This window comes from Rissa tridactyla, chromosome 5, assembly GCF_028500815.1.
Source record: "Rissa tridactyla isolate bRisTri1 chromosome 5, bRisTri1.patW.cur.20221130, whole genome shotgun sequence".
Lineage (NCBI taxonomy): Eukaryota > Metazoa > Chordata > Aves > Charadriiformes > Laridae > Rissa > Rissa tridactyla.
In genome coordinates, this window is record NC_071470.1 from 43,401,826 (window position 1) to 43,419,746 (window position 17,921).

The following is a 17,921-nucleotide window of genomic DNA, read 5'->3' on the forward strand; positions in this document are numbered from 1 at the left end:
CAATTGCAATGTTGTATTGTGAGAAGTCACATTTCACCTGGAAATTAATGACAGTAATGAGCAAATCCTTATTTTTTTAAAAGTGGTGTTTTTTCTTAATAAGAAAATGAAGGAATCAAAGAAGGAAACATAAATGATGTAAGTAGAGTAATCCATTATGCATGATCTGTTGTTCAATCCAAAATGTCAGGTGTTTTTTTTTGCTTTTAAAGAACAGGTAAGAGCATATGGTAAAGAAAATTTGTCAAATGAGATAATTCAGTTATTTCTCATTGGTATTCTAATTTACTGATTTTTTTTTTCTCCCTTTTTTTCCTATTCTTGATTTTATTTACTTACTTTTTTTTTTTTTTTGTACTGGACTGTTGCCAGCAGTAAGAACATCTCCCTGCTTAAGACACAGAACAGCTGCTAAGGAGAAAATGTTTAATGAGCTGTCTGCATTGTTTCCCTCTGCTTGCTACAGTGGACAGGAGCTTTAAGGAAAGTTGTAGCCATACTAGCAACAGCAGAAAATGGCAATTCCCTTTCTTCTGCCCTTGTCCCATGGCTTACAGCCTTATATTTTAGGATAAAGTATTGATTGTGGAAATTACAAGTCAAATTTTCAGTTTCTACAGGTCTAAGTTGGTGGTGGTTTCAAGTCTACATCCCGCCTGCACAACGCAGCGCTGCGCTAGGAGGTGTGGGACAGGCTGTGATGGGTCTGCCCAGAAGAGAGCCCTGTGGCGCAGTGGTACTCGCTTGGCCTTGATACCCGGATGAACCTGGTGAGGGGTCTGGAGATCAAGCCATATGAGGAGAGGCTGAGGGAGCTGGGCATGTTTAGCTTGGAGAAGAGGAGGCTCAGGGGGGACCTCATTGCCCTCTACAACTACCTGAAAGGAGGCTGGAGAGAGGTGGGTGTTGGCCTCTTCTCCCAGGTGAATAATGACAGGACCAGAGGAAATGGTCTGAAGCTGCGGCAGGGGAGGTTTAGGTTAGATGTTAGGAAGAATTACTTTACTGAAAGAGTGGTCAGGCACTGGAACAGCCTGCCCAGGGAGGTGGTTGAGTCACCATCCCTGGAGGTGTTTAAGAAACGTCTAGATGTGGCACTTCAGGGCATGCTCTAGTGGCAGAGATTGTAGGGGTTGGGGGCTTTGTTGTTTTTTCTTTTGTTTGTTTTTTTGTGTATGGTTGGACTCAATAATCTCAAAGGTCCTTTCCAACCATGAAGATTCTATGCTTCTATGAGCCTAGCTGCACCTATCACCGTGCTTTCCATTGTGCTGGGCCTGCTCTGCGGTAGATAGGATGCACACATCTGACTGTAAAGAAACACATCTGACTTGTTAAATGCTGTTGATCTGACAGCTTTAGGTGAAAGACTTTTTTCCAAGATCAGCTAAGGAACAAAAAACCCTTTCTTGTTTCCTGACCTTTCTAGGGGTTTTGAGGCTTCTTACAAACATAAGAGCAAATCAAGCAGCAGTCTCCCGACTAACAAGCTGGACAGATGCGAAAAGCTTAAACCCACACTATTTGAACTAGTGAAACAAGATTATAAATTTTATTCAGCATTGCCATAACAAATTATTATAGTCATTTTGGAAGTGACACAGGATCCTAAACTGAATGACATCTGAGATGCCGAGACCACCAGAAAACATCTCAGATGAATGCCAAGGTCTGGGAAATTTCCCAGACATTCTCTTGTTTTCTTCCTTTTACAGCTCTTAAGAACAAGTTTATCTGTAAATACATGGTATTATTCCAGGCTTTCTTAAATCCAATCACTATGTCAGTTCACTTTCACTGGAAGACCTTTACTTCCCCAGCTAAAACAAACAAACATGCACACATACCAAAATGGGATAATAATTACTTTTAAAGTGTGCCATCAGTCAGAGCTACTTTCTTGCTTGCTACCTGATTCCTTTCCTCGCAAATGTCATTAGTCTGGAATATCTTCATGCTGTACATCATGGATGTTGCTACTTCATTACTTGCTGCTAAGCAAGATTTGGGGGTGGGAGAGGAGATTAAGAAATGGAGGGTGACATTGATGTCAGAGACATCCTCCCAGGGTTGACAGATAGGAATAGGACCTACAGCAGACCCGCAACCTCCTGCAGCAGTGGCCGGAGGCTAGACACCACAAATAAGGCCATCCAGAAGGGGAACCAGATGCCTGTGTTAGGGCAAAAAAAATCACTCCCTGCGCAATGATGCTTAATGTTCTGTCAGGAGCATTTTTGTAAATTCTTTCTGAATGGGTTATGCCTTATCTGAGAGGGAAAATATAACAGAATCTCTTCCTAAAACTGTTTCACTGTAAAACCAGAATTTTATAAGTTTTGCTACACCTGGGGAAGCCTTTCTATCCAATCTGTTTTTTGAAACTTTATTGCCCCTGCTGCCACATTTTTAGCCTCTTCTTTGAAATATGCGAGAAATTTGGTATTTCAATAGTATTTCAAGCCAAGAAGTATCGAAGAAGGAAATCAACATCATCATCAGGATCTACTAGAATAAGAGGCCATTAAATCATGAAGATGCCAGGAATACAGCCACACAGACACATAGCTGTCTGTCTGCCCAGTGATGCAGGATTGACCACAACCTTGCCTGCTTCCATTGCATACTGTCAATTATTATTTGCTAGAAAAAATAAAATAAGGAAATACAACCCACTGCCTATACACTTGTTAGATAAGTGTTCATTCACATGTGTGCCCAAAGCACAGAGGTAAAATTCCCAGGGAGCATCTGTGTTTGGCTCAACACTGCAGGAAAAGGCTGCCAGATCCAAGTTGTCTCTCACTCAAACAGTACTTCAAAGCCCATGCCGGTGATGTGCTGTTCAACTCGGTGGGCAGTACGTGCAACAGCAGTTGACAGAAATAAATGTCCTCTCTTAAGGAGGCAAACTTTATAATTTTTACAACATTCTTAAAAACTGGGCAGGTTCTATTCTTCAGATTTTCTCAGAAAAGCACTATTATGCATGCCAAGAAAGTTTTTACACTTAACGCACATAAAAACCAACAGATATAGATATATAAACACACACACACATATATATATATGAGGAAAATTCCAGCAAGTCATAACATAACTAGCAGTCTTTAGAAATTAGGGAGTATGCATTTGAACTTCTTTCACATATTAACTGCTCCAATTCTGCAAATTGAAAGTGAGAAGAATAAACAAGACAGAAGTTTTACCCCACCTGTTTCTAACAAGAGTTGTGACCTTTAACTACTTACCCCGAGGTAACTTAAAAATGAGTGATTATTACCATTTCTATTTAATTTTCCATCTAAGGGAAAGGGTTACTGCAGTAGGGAAGGCAAACAATGGCATGGTCGTAAAAGAGGATTTTCCACAAACAAAATAAATTAAGTTACAGGTAGCTAAACTTTTCACTTTCCAGGCCCAGATCATGAAGAGTGAACAGTTCATATACTGTTGCCTACCGTCTTTCTCTGAAAGGGAAATTAAATTAACAAAGTTTTAAAATTATTGTTAACAAAGCAGAAGGGAAAAAAGAGAAAATGCTAATACTGATATATGAGGATTTGTTAGCTGAGCACTACGCATCAACTTGATGAATACTCTGGGTAATATCAAATTATATTAACAGGGAATAATCACCTTGATTACTATATTTTATTAGTAACTGCTACCTATCAGTAAAACTTATCTACTAGCACAGATATTTATAAATATGTTCTGCATTAATATTTATTGCCAGATACTAGGCGAATAGGAAGGGACTTTGGAAAGTAAAGACAGACATTACAGCTGAAGAAGAAAAGCTAAAAAAAAACCCAAGCCCCCTCGTCTTAGTGTAGGCACTGGAAATTCAGAGATTGAGCACTAGGGGCCACTGTAAGCCAAGCAACGTCGGGGAAATAATGTACACACTATGAAAATGCTCCAAGAAATCTATTAATGCAGTTGCAAAACACTATTTTCGATTTCAGTGATTTCTGCCAAAGAAGAAAATTAAATAGTAAATATGAAGGAGATTATGTTCTTAACGGACTAAGAAAGTCTTCAGTATTGTTTTTTCTTATTTTTCTTTGGCTTGTCTTTCCTTCTTAGCTCTACAGGAAAGTAATAGCTGTTTATACAAAACCCAGACTTTTGTTTAAGTTAGAACAGAAAAGTAACGGAGGTGCATCACATGTCCCAGTGAAGTACTGCCATTACAAATACAATGAAAAGCTATTGAATCTTTTACAAACTTATGGCATGAATCCTATGAAATATCTCTGATTGCGTGTGCCAATATCTTCTTTTTATCGGATTTTACTTCAAAATCTTTTAATCGCTTACTTATGAGAGAGAGAGAAAGAAAACATCTAAAATATTAGAGAATACTTTCTGTGATCTCTGACTTTTCCTGCTGTTCTTAAGATTTCATTAGATTTAGTTGTAACGTTGTCTTATCTGTTAACTCCTCCCATTCCCATAAAAGAAATACCTGAATGTCTTCCACTAAAGAACAAAGGGCAAGCTACTAGTAAAGCACATCCTGATTTTCTGACCTGTAGAGTGCGTTGCTTGGAAGCCTTTTCTTTGAACTGATGCATCAGAAATAAAGCGGAGAAACATTTTGTTTCCAGTAGCAATAAGAGGATCTGGTATCTTATTGCCACATAAGCGTCCCAGAATTGGTGATTTTTCACTGTCGCCATCAAACACTTCCAAGTGGTCATAAGCACATTCTTGATGTTGTTCTATCTCAAATTCATTGAAGGTCTGGGGGAGAAAAAAAAGCAAAATGACGCAATGTAGTACTGTGTTTACTGTACTTCTATGGTACATATGTAACTGACAGTATGTTTCAGAATACAAAGCAGATATAGTTGACGGATTTAACATTACTGTCCCACACAAGCCTGTAGCTTTGAATAACACACTGATTTTGAAAAAGTGGAGTAAAAACTAAGATGGCGAATTTTAAAATGGCATCATCCTTCATATAGAAGGGGATTTGAATGGGATTTTGTAGCCAAGGAATATACATAAGAGAATATTAAATCTAGAATATGGTGGCCTTTCTGTTGAATTTGCACTGTTTGTAGGATTATTCCAAATTTCACAGAACATTCGGAACAGCAATAAGCCAGAAATTATTGGTTCCTCACATAGTTGAGAACTGATCGAAACATTTGCAAAACATAATGCACCCCCCCTTTTTTTTTTTAATTTATCTCACAGCACAACTAAAACCTTTGAGAATTACCTTTCCACATGAATGGTTATGCATGAAAGTTATGTTTTCTAATCTATTATCTAGAGATTTTATTATTATTATTGCAACACTAACAATATTTCAGGCTGCACATTTCATGCTAAGATCACATTTTTTCTGGTAAAAGCATTGTGAAAAATAACAAAATTTCTTTGATTGTTTATTAAAAAAGCTTTAGCAGACTCTTTTGCTGTCCTCAGCTCTCCTGAGGACAGCTCAGCTGTCCAGCTTCTCCTGGAAGAAAATCCAAGGTGCTGCCATAGTTTGAACACAAACTGGGTCTCACAAACTTTACTGCATTTTAAATCTGTGGTGTTTCTTCTCCATTTCAAAACATTTATCTTAGTTTCTGAGCTCCTAGGGATTCTCAGTCTCTCTCAGTGCTCACGGCAGCTTGTAAGGACAAAGGTCTTTTAAAAATCGTAATTTGCAACTCCTTGGGAGCAGAGCCTGGCCAACTTACTTTGAAAAAACTTTTGGAATTTGAATTTCTCTACCTCAGAGTGTCCAACCAAAGGCATTTCCAAAAGGTGTATGCCGTACCCTACAGAAAATATTAAAACACATACAAATAATACCTGCTTTTCAAATACAGAAAAGTGTATTCCAAGACTGGCCTGGTATCAACAAATTTATTTCAAGGGGACATCTAAGAGATTTCAGATAAGATTTTTTGACCAGGGCTAAACTTCAACAAGAAACCTAAATTTCCTCTCATGTAAATACTGAGAAGGCAATATACATATACATCTTTGTGAATTTTCAGAAATAACCTAACATTTAAGGTGAAATCCAAAATCTGTTTTGTTCAACAAAGTAGCATAAAATGCTAAGTACAAGTGCTCCCATGAGCACTCATATAGCTGACTGTTTATGAAAAACAAAAGAAAACATTAAAGGATTAAGAAGCAATAATTAGAAGGAATAATACTGAACTGTCAACCACTGAGCAAATATCATAATTATGCATTCTATCTGGTACACCAAAGCAAATCTGACCTACCAAATCCCTTGTGGAATCCAACCAGTGCGAAATGTGATGGTAATTTATATATTTCCTTTAGGTAAGCTGTTAATAAAGAGCTAACATAAAGTGTTTTGCCCAAAGAACTGGAATATTCAGAATAACACTTTTGTAAACAGTGAGGAGTTGCATGATGCACTGGATGTAGGTTCATTTCACAAGAAAGTTTGGGGTTTTATATTAAGGGACCGAAACTGCAGAGGCAGTGAAAACAGCTGTACAGCAGTCCCTCCTGCTGCTCTTAAATTGTAGTCAGCCATCCTACTTTTATGATGCCAAGTACGTGTTGTCATTTATACCCAAATAAAATCTGATGGATTTAAAAAAAAAGCCAGAAAGCCGAGAGACTAACTGTAAGGGAATTAGTTAAATATAGAATTAAGTCAAGCCAACTTGGAATCAATGGGAGCAATAGACGCAATTCCAAAACCAGCCTGCAGAACTTCATTTTCTTTTAGAGGAAAATTTTATCAGTTTTGCTCACTTCTCATCAGTACAAGAATATCACTCTCTGGGAAGCACTTCTCACCATGAACTGTAAGACACACCTATTATTTATAATATTTGACTTATCACTGGGATTCCTAAACCTGCAGGGGGACAGTACACGTTATATTGGGTCCCACAAAGAAGAACAGGAAAAAGTCCTAAATCTGTTGTGAGTCTAGCAACTGATTCTAGCAATTACAAAGAGAATCAAAGGAATTTGTTTTTTAAAGGAAAAGTAGATCTTAAGTCTTTTAAAAGCTCAAAATGCCTGATATTTCAAAACACCCAATTTCCTTTTTTTTTGAAAAGCAGTCAGTTCCCAGCAGTGAACTAAGAGCAGGCTTGAAAGAGGAGAGCTGACACAAACTTTCCTTAGAGTTGAACGTAACTGAATAGTTGCTGCCAACAGAGTTCACAGATGATTTAATAAAGTTGGTAGTATAATTAAATCACACTCCACCTTCCTGGGACAAATACTTTTGAATACCTACCCCACCATGGCTACAGTCCCCATTTTGATTTTCTCATTACTGAGAACGGTATTCAGAAATGTTACATACAGCTTCTGAACATCCAGCCCTTTCTATCTATAGCACTCAAATGAGTAGATAGGTTGGTGGCACTTACGGATAGCTGCCTGAATGGAACACTTAACTCTGTCTCTTATAAACATCCGGCTGATTAGCTTATGAAAATCACTCTCTTTGCTACATACATTTTCAAAGCCATCTTTATCTACGCATTTCATTTAGAAATTCTGAAGTGCACAGCCACTTCTTCGTAAGCTTCTTAATTACACCAAATGCTTAACTTTATCCTTTTCAGGAAGAGACTTTTCAATGATTACCAGGGAGAGCAATCACAACAAAAGGCTAGTTTCTGTACACACACCCCCCTCGTAATTCATGTGGCATGTCACCATGAAGAAATCAATTCTCTCGTTGTTCAATTTGACTAAGTAAACTGTGAACAGTAAACTTAAATACAGTGTGAGAGTCCAAGAAAAAAAATATTTGTCCATAGTTGAAGTATGGTATTAATATTAGTGAGATGGCATCTTGCTGTACGAGACAGACTTTAAAGAGATATACACACAGAATTAAGCAAATTGACCCTATTGGCTTGCGCAGAAAAGTGAATTTCAGACTCTAAAACCTGGAGGTATTTTTGAAAATTCTATCCAGTAAAATTCTGTCTAATTTTTCCAATTTCATTGGCAAAAGCCAATTTAAAAACCTTTTATTTTAAAACAGACCATGTGATATTTCACTGAAGAATGGACAAGCGTCAGTAGGTTTTTAGAACAGTTTACCTCTGGGCTGCGAATTGAAAGTAAAGTTTAGTTACAGATTTGCGTCATTTGAGAAGCAAGTTTGGTGGAAGAGAAAAAGGAAGGGTAGGTGGGAACTCACCAATTTGACCCTCTGTCCGGGGGTGGCACTGATTTCCCACGTGCACTCCTTTCTGCTGGGATACTTGTCGGGCCAGTTGGGACTCGTGATGATGCCATTGGGACTGTGGATCTTCTGTTCGCACTCAGCTGTGCCAACAATGATAGCATCAGTTAGTCTGGAGCTCCACATTCAGAGGTAGCCAGAAAAGTACTCTTTTGTCAGGGGACCCACTGAATGGAAAGGCTCTTTAGGAAGATAGCTAAGCACGCTCTTCAGTGTGCATGATCGTGTTCTTCCCCTTTGGCAAACACTTTATGGCAATTAACCCAGTATGCTTCTTTATTGATTGTTGTGAAACATACAATGTTTACAATGGATGGCTTTTTTTGGAAAAATACATTATAGAGAAATATATATAATTATTAAAATTTAATCAAATATTTTTCTATTCCCTCCATTCTACATTCAAAAAAGTATGAAAATCTGTATGAGGAATCTTACTACTCGAACTTCAAATGATATTTCTCAAACAATTTATTTTTCTCTCTTCTCACTAGTTCTCATTCTGCAGCTACAGGGCAATTTTGATTTGTAAACCACAGTTTCTAGGGACATATATACAACTAAAGAGCAGCTGAGACTAAACTGTGAGTATGTATCAAGAACAGCTTCGTCATTCACATTGTAACTGAATCACTAGAAGTGCATCTCTGTGAATAAATACAAAGAACTAAAACTTAAAGAAGGCAAGAAAAAAACCTAGTTTCATTTTGTAATTGTTTTTTTAACAATCTCCAATTGCTTTATAAATATCAGAGAATTATTCAACGATGATTTTTTAGAGCAGGCAAGCATCATTCCAATGCAGGGAAAATGTAAGTGATTAACAAAGGGCACATCTTTACTTGAAAATCAAATCCATGCTAGAATACACCCTGAGAAATTACAGTACCTCACATGACATTGCACGCTTGAGGTTCACATAATCTAAGGTTTGCAGATAATCTGAATTCTAGTTAAGCCCCAAAGCCTACTGTTTTCTTGGAGGCAGACACACCTTGAGACAGCCAATAGGAAGAAAGATGCACAGGGACTTGAGTGGAATTTAGATTGTGTGAATGTGCCCCCTAAAATAAACCCAGAAAGGGCACATACAGGTTCAATGTGACTGCGAGGAAACTAACTGCTACTGATAGGAGCAAATGACAGCTTTACCAGGCTTCTCTCCAGAAACTCTATCCCTATGTTTAATACAGTATTTGATAAATTCTCTGTCACAGCTTTAAATGTTCTACACTTCACAGCACTATTAAAAGCAGCTATTCCTGCCAACGATTCCAAGTTTTCCAAGCTGTATTTCTGTGGACCTCACACTCAGCCACAGACAAATGCTGGGTATGGAGGGGACAGAAAAGGGGGTGTGAGGGAGTGTTTAAGCCCAAATGTTTAAGCTCCTGTTACCAAGATCTTTTTCTTTCCTTTCTTTTCTTTGGGAGGAGAGCTGCTGAGAGCTTTCTGCAAGACAGTTGTATAACCGACCATCCAAATACCTTACTACTTACCCTCCTTGCAGTCGTGTTTGTTTTCGTGTAGCACAAATCCATTTCGGCACTGGCAAACGTAGCTTCCCACCGTGTTGATGCACTCGTGCTGGCAGCCACCATTGTCCTTCGAACACTCATCCTTGTCTAAGAAACACACAACAAGGTCAGGTGAGCATCAGAGCTCACAATAGTCCTCATTACCAAAAAGAAAAAGGTTTAGTACAGTGTTTTAGTCCAGAAAAGGGTAAGCTAAGGCACAGTCACTCTTCTCAGTATGACAGTTTCATGGTACCTTCGTTCTAGCCACTCATTGCTCGGCCTGCAACCTTGCACCATGGCACAAATAGTGTGCCTCATCTTTCTAGGATATGAGGGGGAGTTCCCAGCGGAGAGGAACACTAGTAAAACAAGCAAGTTAAATCAAAGGAGATAACACAGTTACCAGCGTTTACTCTTTCAAGTGGTCTAGCTGGTAAAAATTTCATAAATATCTCATCCAAAGCTTTATTTCAGTAAACAACAGGAGTGTAATTTATGGACAACACAAGGTATTCCAACTTCATGCAAATTCCACAATTTGATGGTGGTGTGTTGAAAGGAACATGTAGGCCAAACAAGGTTTCGAGCTTTGCACATTCAGCATGTCAGAAAAGAAGTATTTAACAAACTTTTTTAATAAGTTGATTTTTTTTTTCCCCCCAGCAGAGTGACAATGCGCTTTACTTTTGACAAATCTGGACATTACAGGACATCACAAGAAGAAAAACATTTCATTGGAAAACATACAAAACTGGCATTAGCTATTTCAAGGAGTTCTACAATACAGCATGCAGTTCTGTTTATTAACATATAATCCTTCAAAAGAGCTTTTAGTGTGTTAGAAGTAAAGCAGAGAGTAGGGAAGGAAATTTGACCTGCATTAAACAGCTACAAATTCATTGCATGGAAAAAAGCCAAACTAGATTAACAGGCTGTCATTCTAGCAAGAGGCCTCAGCTGCCACCCTTCTATGTCATTCAGCTGTTGTCATTTTAGGTGAAGCTGGTCCATTTAAGAGGCAGACTCCTCCTGACATATACATGTATATACACGGATATAAGTATGCACATGTATATACCTATATATGTACAGACACATGTATATAAACCCTGAGATATAAAAATATATACCTGTATAAGTATATATATGTATAAACACATACGTATTAAAAAAAAAATCTGTATCTTACAGAATGTGTCATTTCAACATGCAAAAGAGAGGAGGAAGAAGAGCAAAGAAATTGTGGTCATCCCAGAGGTCCAGTTGTTGCAGGGCTGGAATGCAGAGCATTCACCCCTTTCAGCCTTGGAAAGCAGCAGTGAGCGTTATCTCCAAACAAGGTAACATGCGATGTTTCAGACTTTAGTAGGCACAGTGAGAATTTCTATAGATTAGAAGCCACTATGGATAATTTAAGTGTCCTTTCATTGTCTTATTTCTGTACTTTTTTCCTGCCTTTACTGACACTCATGTTCAGTAACACAACAAAGGAAGTCTGCGTTATAATTGCATACGCATCAGCTTTATCTACCAAAACGTATGCAACACTTCACTCGTTGACTTGCAGGTCTTTCTATAAAAATCACCTTCTACTTATAATACATGATGATTATGTGCATTTATAGATAACATTCTGCAGGCCAAACCTAAGCATCCACTGCATTTTGTCCCGTAAATCTACAATCTCTTTGCACTGAAAGCTTTTGGAAGCTTTCTGCAGATGTGAACAGATTTGAAGGTTAAGAAACAGTCGAAAACATAGGTAGCTCCCAGAATCATACATCCAAAGGCTTATAGTAGTTGTAATTTTGATGATGAAAGAAGCATAAAAGCTGCACAATACACTGTTTATGCATCTTGCAATGCAAGTCCCAAACTGAGGTAGCAAGTCTATTTAATTTCAAACAAAAGTTATAATCTTTCATCTTTGCAAAAGCGAGCACTATTATAAATTAATTCCATGTTGCAAGTGAAGAATAGTGACAAGCAAATGAGAAATTAGACAAAACATGAACAAAAGTCTTCAATATTTTCCCTCCTAAGTATTAGTTTGTAGTTTTCTACCAAAATAACAAAATAAATGGAAGGCAAGCTCAAAATGCATTCAAGTTAGGCTTTCAAATACAGAGTAGGTACACAAATTCTAAATAAAAGCCCTGTCCGTTTTCATCTTCCACCAAACTGTGTGAAAATACTGAAAAGTATTTTAACATTAAATAAGCTTACATTCTGTAAAATAATCTCTTAAGAGACAAGTGCATAAGCAAACAGTCCCATGTTGGACCTCCTCAGAGATAAAACAATGGACAGAAGGTAGAAAGGAGAAGCTCTGGAACATTTTTGAAGCACAATAATTACTTGTACATGGTTAATCAAGGATGCAACTGTTGAACAAGCCTTCCTCACACTTCATAATTCGGAACAGACTTCCTGTCAAATTGATTACCCAGTTTCAAAATTCATGAAAAAACAATTAGTCTGTATTAGTTATAGGAACAAATGTTTTGCCATGTAAAAACAAAGCCATTTGTTATGCTGACAGATGGAAATGAGTCTCCCCGTTTTGAATGGATACTTTCTTTCTTTTCTCATTTCAGTACTCAGAGCAAGGAAAGATCCATTCTCAACAAAATGTTAGACTGAATCATTCAGAGGACAAATGGTCGTACCTCTGAGACTCTCAGAGGCCACCAGTCTGTGAATAATACGTACTCGGCCTGAAGGGACCTGTATCAAGTCCTTGCAAGATTCAAAAACAAAAATTTTCTCTTTGCAGGCAGCTTTCTTGTCTGTGGAAAAAAATGTACCAGGATGGCACCAGAGATGAGTTTGTGCTCCGAAACAAACTTGCTCAAGGCTAGAAACTTTCCAGCTTTCTCTTTTTAACTGTTCAGTGAATCATCACCCAAGAAAAAATCTCCCAACAAACCTAATTTCTATATCACATCAAACACCCTATATGTTTTGAATGATCACGCAAAGAATCATATTTATTTAAAACACTGAGGTAACTCTAAAACTTATGATAAATGGAAGCAGTTTAGTGATGTATTATCACTGGGTATTAATCATACCACTACACGAAGACTGATTTAAAGAAGTAATCAGGCTATCTTCTTGGAAACATCACAATAAAAAAATAAAATATATATTATTGCTATCTTTTTCCCTCCCTAGAGTAAATTCCTGGAGTTATTTTACACTCCTCTAGTCTCATGGGCCCAGCAGACTGCAATAGGCCTTCTGACAAGAGCAGAAGAGAGAGGAGGGAGAGAAGAAAGAGAAAAGGAGATAGAATAAAAAACTAATTACCGGAAGCTTTTAATTTAGAAGCCTAATACCCAATTCTAAAAAATTTTAATAAAAGTCTTTAAGATTTAATATATCATTACTCCCTAGTTTCTTCTCGTTATCCAAGAAACTCAATTATAAATATACAAGAGTGTCTCTGGAGATTAGCTAGATCCCTGCAACAGCTCCCAACTGAGCTTTCTTCAGAACTGTCCCATCAAATGTAAATTTTACAGAATGTTGAAAAAAAAGTTTTTCTCACTTTCCAGTAGCACCTGTCTGGCTGTTAACACCATTTTACAGCCAAAAATGTAATTACATGTTGTCTTCTATCAACATAAATACCTTCCTAATGCAGGTCATCTGTTGCCCTGTGTCACTGTTTGCTTTCACAGTTTATCACAGCGGGTTCCAACCACCCAAAAACTGCTTCCTGTCGTCTGAGCTGGAGCTGGGCCATGCTTTCTCAACTCTAGCTGTGGCTGCAGAACTCACCACCATAAAAGTTGCAAAAAACGTTCTTTGTCTGTGCTTTGTGGAACACATTAGAGTTTCTAATCTTCAAACTAATCTGACTTACCCACCTGCCTCTTCTGCTGAGCGCTGCATATGACCTATATTGGTGAATCGACTGCAAGGTGCAGTTTTATTCATTACTGACTTTTTTCATTATATATGTCTTTATAACTAAATGCTTACAAATATTTCTATTGTGATTTAATTAATAAAATTGTGAAAAGTATCCCAGACACTGGCACTAAGTATTTGGCTGCAGATATAGTTCTAAAAGTAGTGTATTCTGAAGACAAGTATATAAATAGGCAAAAAACCCACTTCATCAACTGAACAGCGATCAGCTATCAACTCCCGAAGGCAAAATACTTGAAGTACTAAGTTCTTTCTTCACTGACAGATCAATAGCATATTATGTCCATATTAAGGAATTCAGGGGTAAGAAAGTTATATAAGAAAGTTATAAAGTTCTCTGACAGCCATGAGAGTTCTGTCTGATGAATTATTCAGAGATGACAACCTCTTCTTAGATACTTTAAGTTCAGAAGTTTGATTTGTCTCAAGCATTACAAGGTTTCTATTTTAATCAGGAAATATTGTCAAAAGAGGAAAGCAAGGTAACACAGAAGAACAGAATCTGCTAGAAATGATAACAACTGGAAGAGAATTGAGAAAGAATAAAAATAAAAGCAAAATATGAAGTATCTGAACTCATATGAAATGAGGGAAGAGATTATGGTAGAAATGTGTTATGAAGCATTCAGTAAATTTATATACTTAGAGCTCAAAGACTATTTATATCAAACTACCTTTCTTTGAAGGGGATTAGATACATACTATATCCAGGACACACCACACGTTTCTATTCATTAAAAAACACAGGAGTTCAGATTTATCCCTGGCTAATGAATTTGTTCTAGTGATCAATGGCATCATTTAAAACTTATATTTTTAAAGTTACTAGGAAAAAAATGTTTTCACCTGGGGGAAGAAAGGGGAGAACATTTCATTCAGAACTGAAAAAGACAAGGGAAGTAATGGTTCTGGAGGATTACGACCTGATGCTTTGAACTCCACAAATTATAGTCTAGTCTTTCCACAACATACAGCATTGGCCTGATTTCTTCCTAGAACCCACTCATAATATTAATATATCACTTAAACAATCACTAAAATAAATTATTAAATATACAATTCTGTGAAAATGAACTATCACTTTAAAGAAAAGCAAAATTTAACTGATTATAAATGTATAAATGTTCATCATGGACACAAAACACAACTTCTGAACTACAGAGCTTACACAAATTATGAAGCTATCATTGCAAATCTTATCTGGCATAGCTGTATAGATCCTGAAAATACATAACAAACCTAATTTGCAGGCCATTTTTAGAACTGTTAATACTTATTCCTGTAAAAAGTCAAAAATATGTGACAATTCCTGCTGGCACTACTAGGCCTACATGAAATGACTAGTTGTATGACTGTTTCTAGGAAGAAGCTCTGTTGTGTTCATATGCGTATTTACTACAAATAATGAGTAAATCTTGAAAGTTTCTTGCTACTGTGAAATACAAATTTAAAAGTAAAAACTACTAATACACGTAAAGATGGATTGGAAAGACTATGATCAGAGAAACGTGACCACAAGAAAAAAATAACAGAGTAGGTAAAATTGTTGTTAATTTCTTTGTATGAGAAGAAACAATTTTTTCCATCTTTCATAATTGCTTAAGAAAAACATCAAAGTAGTCACAATGGAAAATATTGAAAGTCTAAACTGTTTGTCTTGACAGTTATTTTCCAAACCACATCGCTTATACATATACTGATTCTTATTCCTTGCTCGTAGTTATCAAAGCTAAAGCTAACCAATATAATTTTCATTTCAGCTTTGATAAAATATTTTCACAAACAACCGCTAACAACAGTGCCTGGTAATACATTTTACTACATGCTAAACATAATCAGGATTCTCCAGATTCAGATTTTTAACGGCTATCAAAAAACTCGGGGCAGAATTCAAATCCCAAATGCATCTGGATGACTTCCAGTTTGGCGAGGTGTGCAGTCGGGACTATTTTTTGTGGTGTTTTACATAAGGTAACATGCCTATGCACGTGTGTGTGTGTGTGTAAAGAAAGAAGAAAAACACTAATCAAAATTCCACTACTAACACCAGGTGGTATCCTGCCACGGGCAGATTATTATAGTCTAGCCTCAATGGGTAATTGCAGAGCCCACTGTTGTGCAAATATGTCCTCGCATCTTCAGCTTCACTCATGGCTAACGTTATTCAATGGCACGTGTTCTCAGATGATAAGAAATTCCATCACTCTGATCTGCCTCAGTGAAATTACACTCATAACTAAAAAGACACACATTTTTGCAAGAGCGAGGTCTTAAATTCTGTTCTTCTGCAAAACATTAAGTAGTGCAAAGTTTGGCAAGAAAGCACCCATAACGTTAAACAAATGTTGTAGCACAAAGTGGTAATTTCATAACTAATACATTATATTAAGAGACCTGAGTGAAACAAACACAAGTGTACACTGTATGTAAGTCATATCGCATTACAACTGGGATTTGCTAAAAATAGCAACAAAACTTGGGATAAAAGAAATCGAATAGAAATTTAAAAACACTTAGTAAATTTGCCTTTTTCCTCTGTATCTCACAAAGTCCACTTGCCTCTGCTATTGTTTAAAAAATATATATGCATTCCATATATTTTCTACTATAACAGACACTACAATTCAGAACGGTATTTTTGAGACAGCAGAGTCGTTTATGCTTATATAAATAAAACAAAGTCAAAGCTACCAGGAAAATTATACGGGAAAAGGCCACTCACTTTCATACCAACATACAGTATTCACTCCCCTGAGTCAGTGTATGCTCAGAGGCACTCACAGGTACACAAGAGTGATTTTCTATACCTGAGAAGAAGTGTGCCTTGAAGCCTTTTTTTGACACCGTGTTGTCAGACCTGAACTCAACTCGCATGTTGTTGTACTGAGAGGTGATAACTTCAGGCACTTCTGTACCGCAGAATTTACCGTGTAGTTTAGAATCAGAAGAAAGGCCACTACGAATCTCCACATAATCATATTTGCAAACCTGAGAAAAGAAAGGAAATAATTTTTTTGGCTAATCGAAAGTAAAGTATGAAGTTATTTACAAATGCAAGAACTCTGATTGGTATATGCTACTTAATAATAGGATAATAATATCTTTTTTTAACTTTTCCCCGACTCTAAAAACATTTGTAAATGCTTACAAACGTTCACTGATTCTGTAGAAGAACATTTTAAGGTCACTAAAGCATAGCTATATTACGCATTACATTCAAACCTATATTTTGATAGATACTAATCCGTGTTTGGTTTCTAAATTTCAAGATGCTTAGTAAGGTTTCCATTTAATCTAAAAGTAAAAATTCCAGTTATATTACACTAAAATCTAGAAATATTATACCTATCTAGAAATATCTAGATATAGATATATCTAGATATATCTAGAAATTATACGTATCTTTGTGTTATAATCCACATACCCAGAACCTACAAACTTTCTACTGCTTGCATCTCATAGATTTTTAAATATATATTAATTGTCACTTAGAAACTTACAAGATAGGTTTTTACCATAATGTATTTAAGACATTGTTTTATTTATTCATATATAAATATGCACAATTAAAACTATACATCTTTCTTTAACAGTAACATAGCTATAATTTGGAGGGCAGATGCATGTGATTTTCTTTAAAAGGTTAAAATTAAAATATAGTAAAATAATGTAATAAAAAAAGCCTTATGCAAGGCCTACTACTCATGATAATACTTTAAATTCATAATCCCTTGGTCAACCTAAAGCCTTCCACCCAAAAAACTTCTAAGCTTCTTAGGCTCAACTATCAATCATTTAATCAAAAATGTCCCAGTTGTCTGCAATTAATAGCTTAAGAGAAACCAGTGGCCAGGAGGATTCATACAGAGCTTAAATTGTCCTTTAAATCCAAGTTGTACTTGATAAATAGCAATTTCCAGTCAAAAAAGAAATGTCAAGGTAGCTGATGGAGAACTATAGAAAAGGATGTTTTGGCCTTTTTTTCCCTCTATCTCCCTATGAAATATTAAATTATTGTCAACATTTCCAAATTTTTTTTTAATATAATACATTTTAGATGTAGATTAAATTTTCATTGTTCCTGGAACAATTTTCATACACTGCAGAGTTGGAAAGTGACTCATTCACTTGAAACTACTTTTATACAATGTAAAGAACACAAAGATTTACAAAATTTGAGTTACTGCCATGTGCTGATTTGTATTAATTGTAAGATAAATTCATGGTAGTGCCCTTGGTTTTCA

At 36.5% G+C, this 17,921-nt stretch overlaps 1 protein-coding gene across 3 annotated transcripts in view; it reads right to left on the minus strand.

The window, feature by feature from the left end:
- The window catches only part of TLL1 (tolloid like 1), a 139,349-nt gene that overhangs the window by 5,370 nt on the left and 116,058 nt on the right, over positions 1-17,921 (minus strand). For all 3 annotated transcript variants that reach the window (XM_054203848.1, XM_054203849.1, XM_054203850.1), the window contains 4 exons: positions 16,485-16,665; positions 9,718-9,843; positions 8,174-8,301; positions 4,539-4,752 (listed from right to left, as the gene is read on the minus strand). In XM_054203848.1, the coding sequence (XP_054059823.1) occupies positions 4,539-4,752; positions 8,174-8,301; positions 9,718-9,843; positions 16,485-16,665 (649 nt within the window). The remainder of the gene's footprint in view (positions 1-4,538; positions 4,753-8,173; positions 8,302-9,717; positions 9,844-16,484; positions 16,666-17,921) is intronic.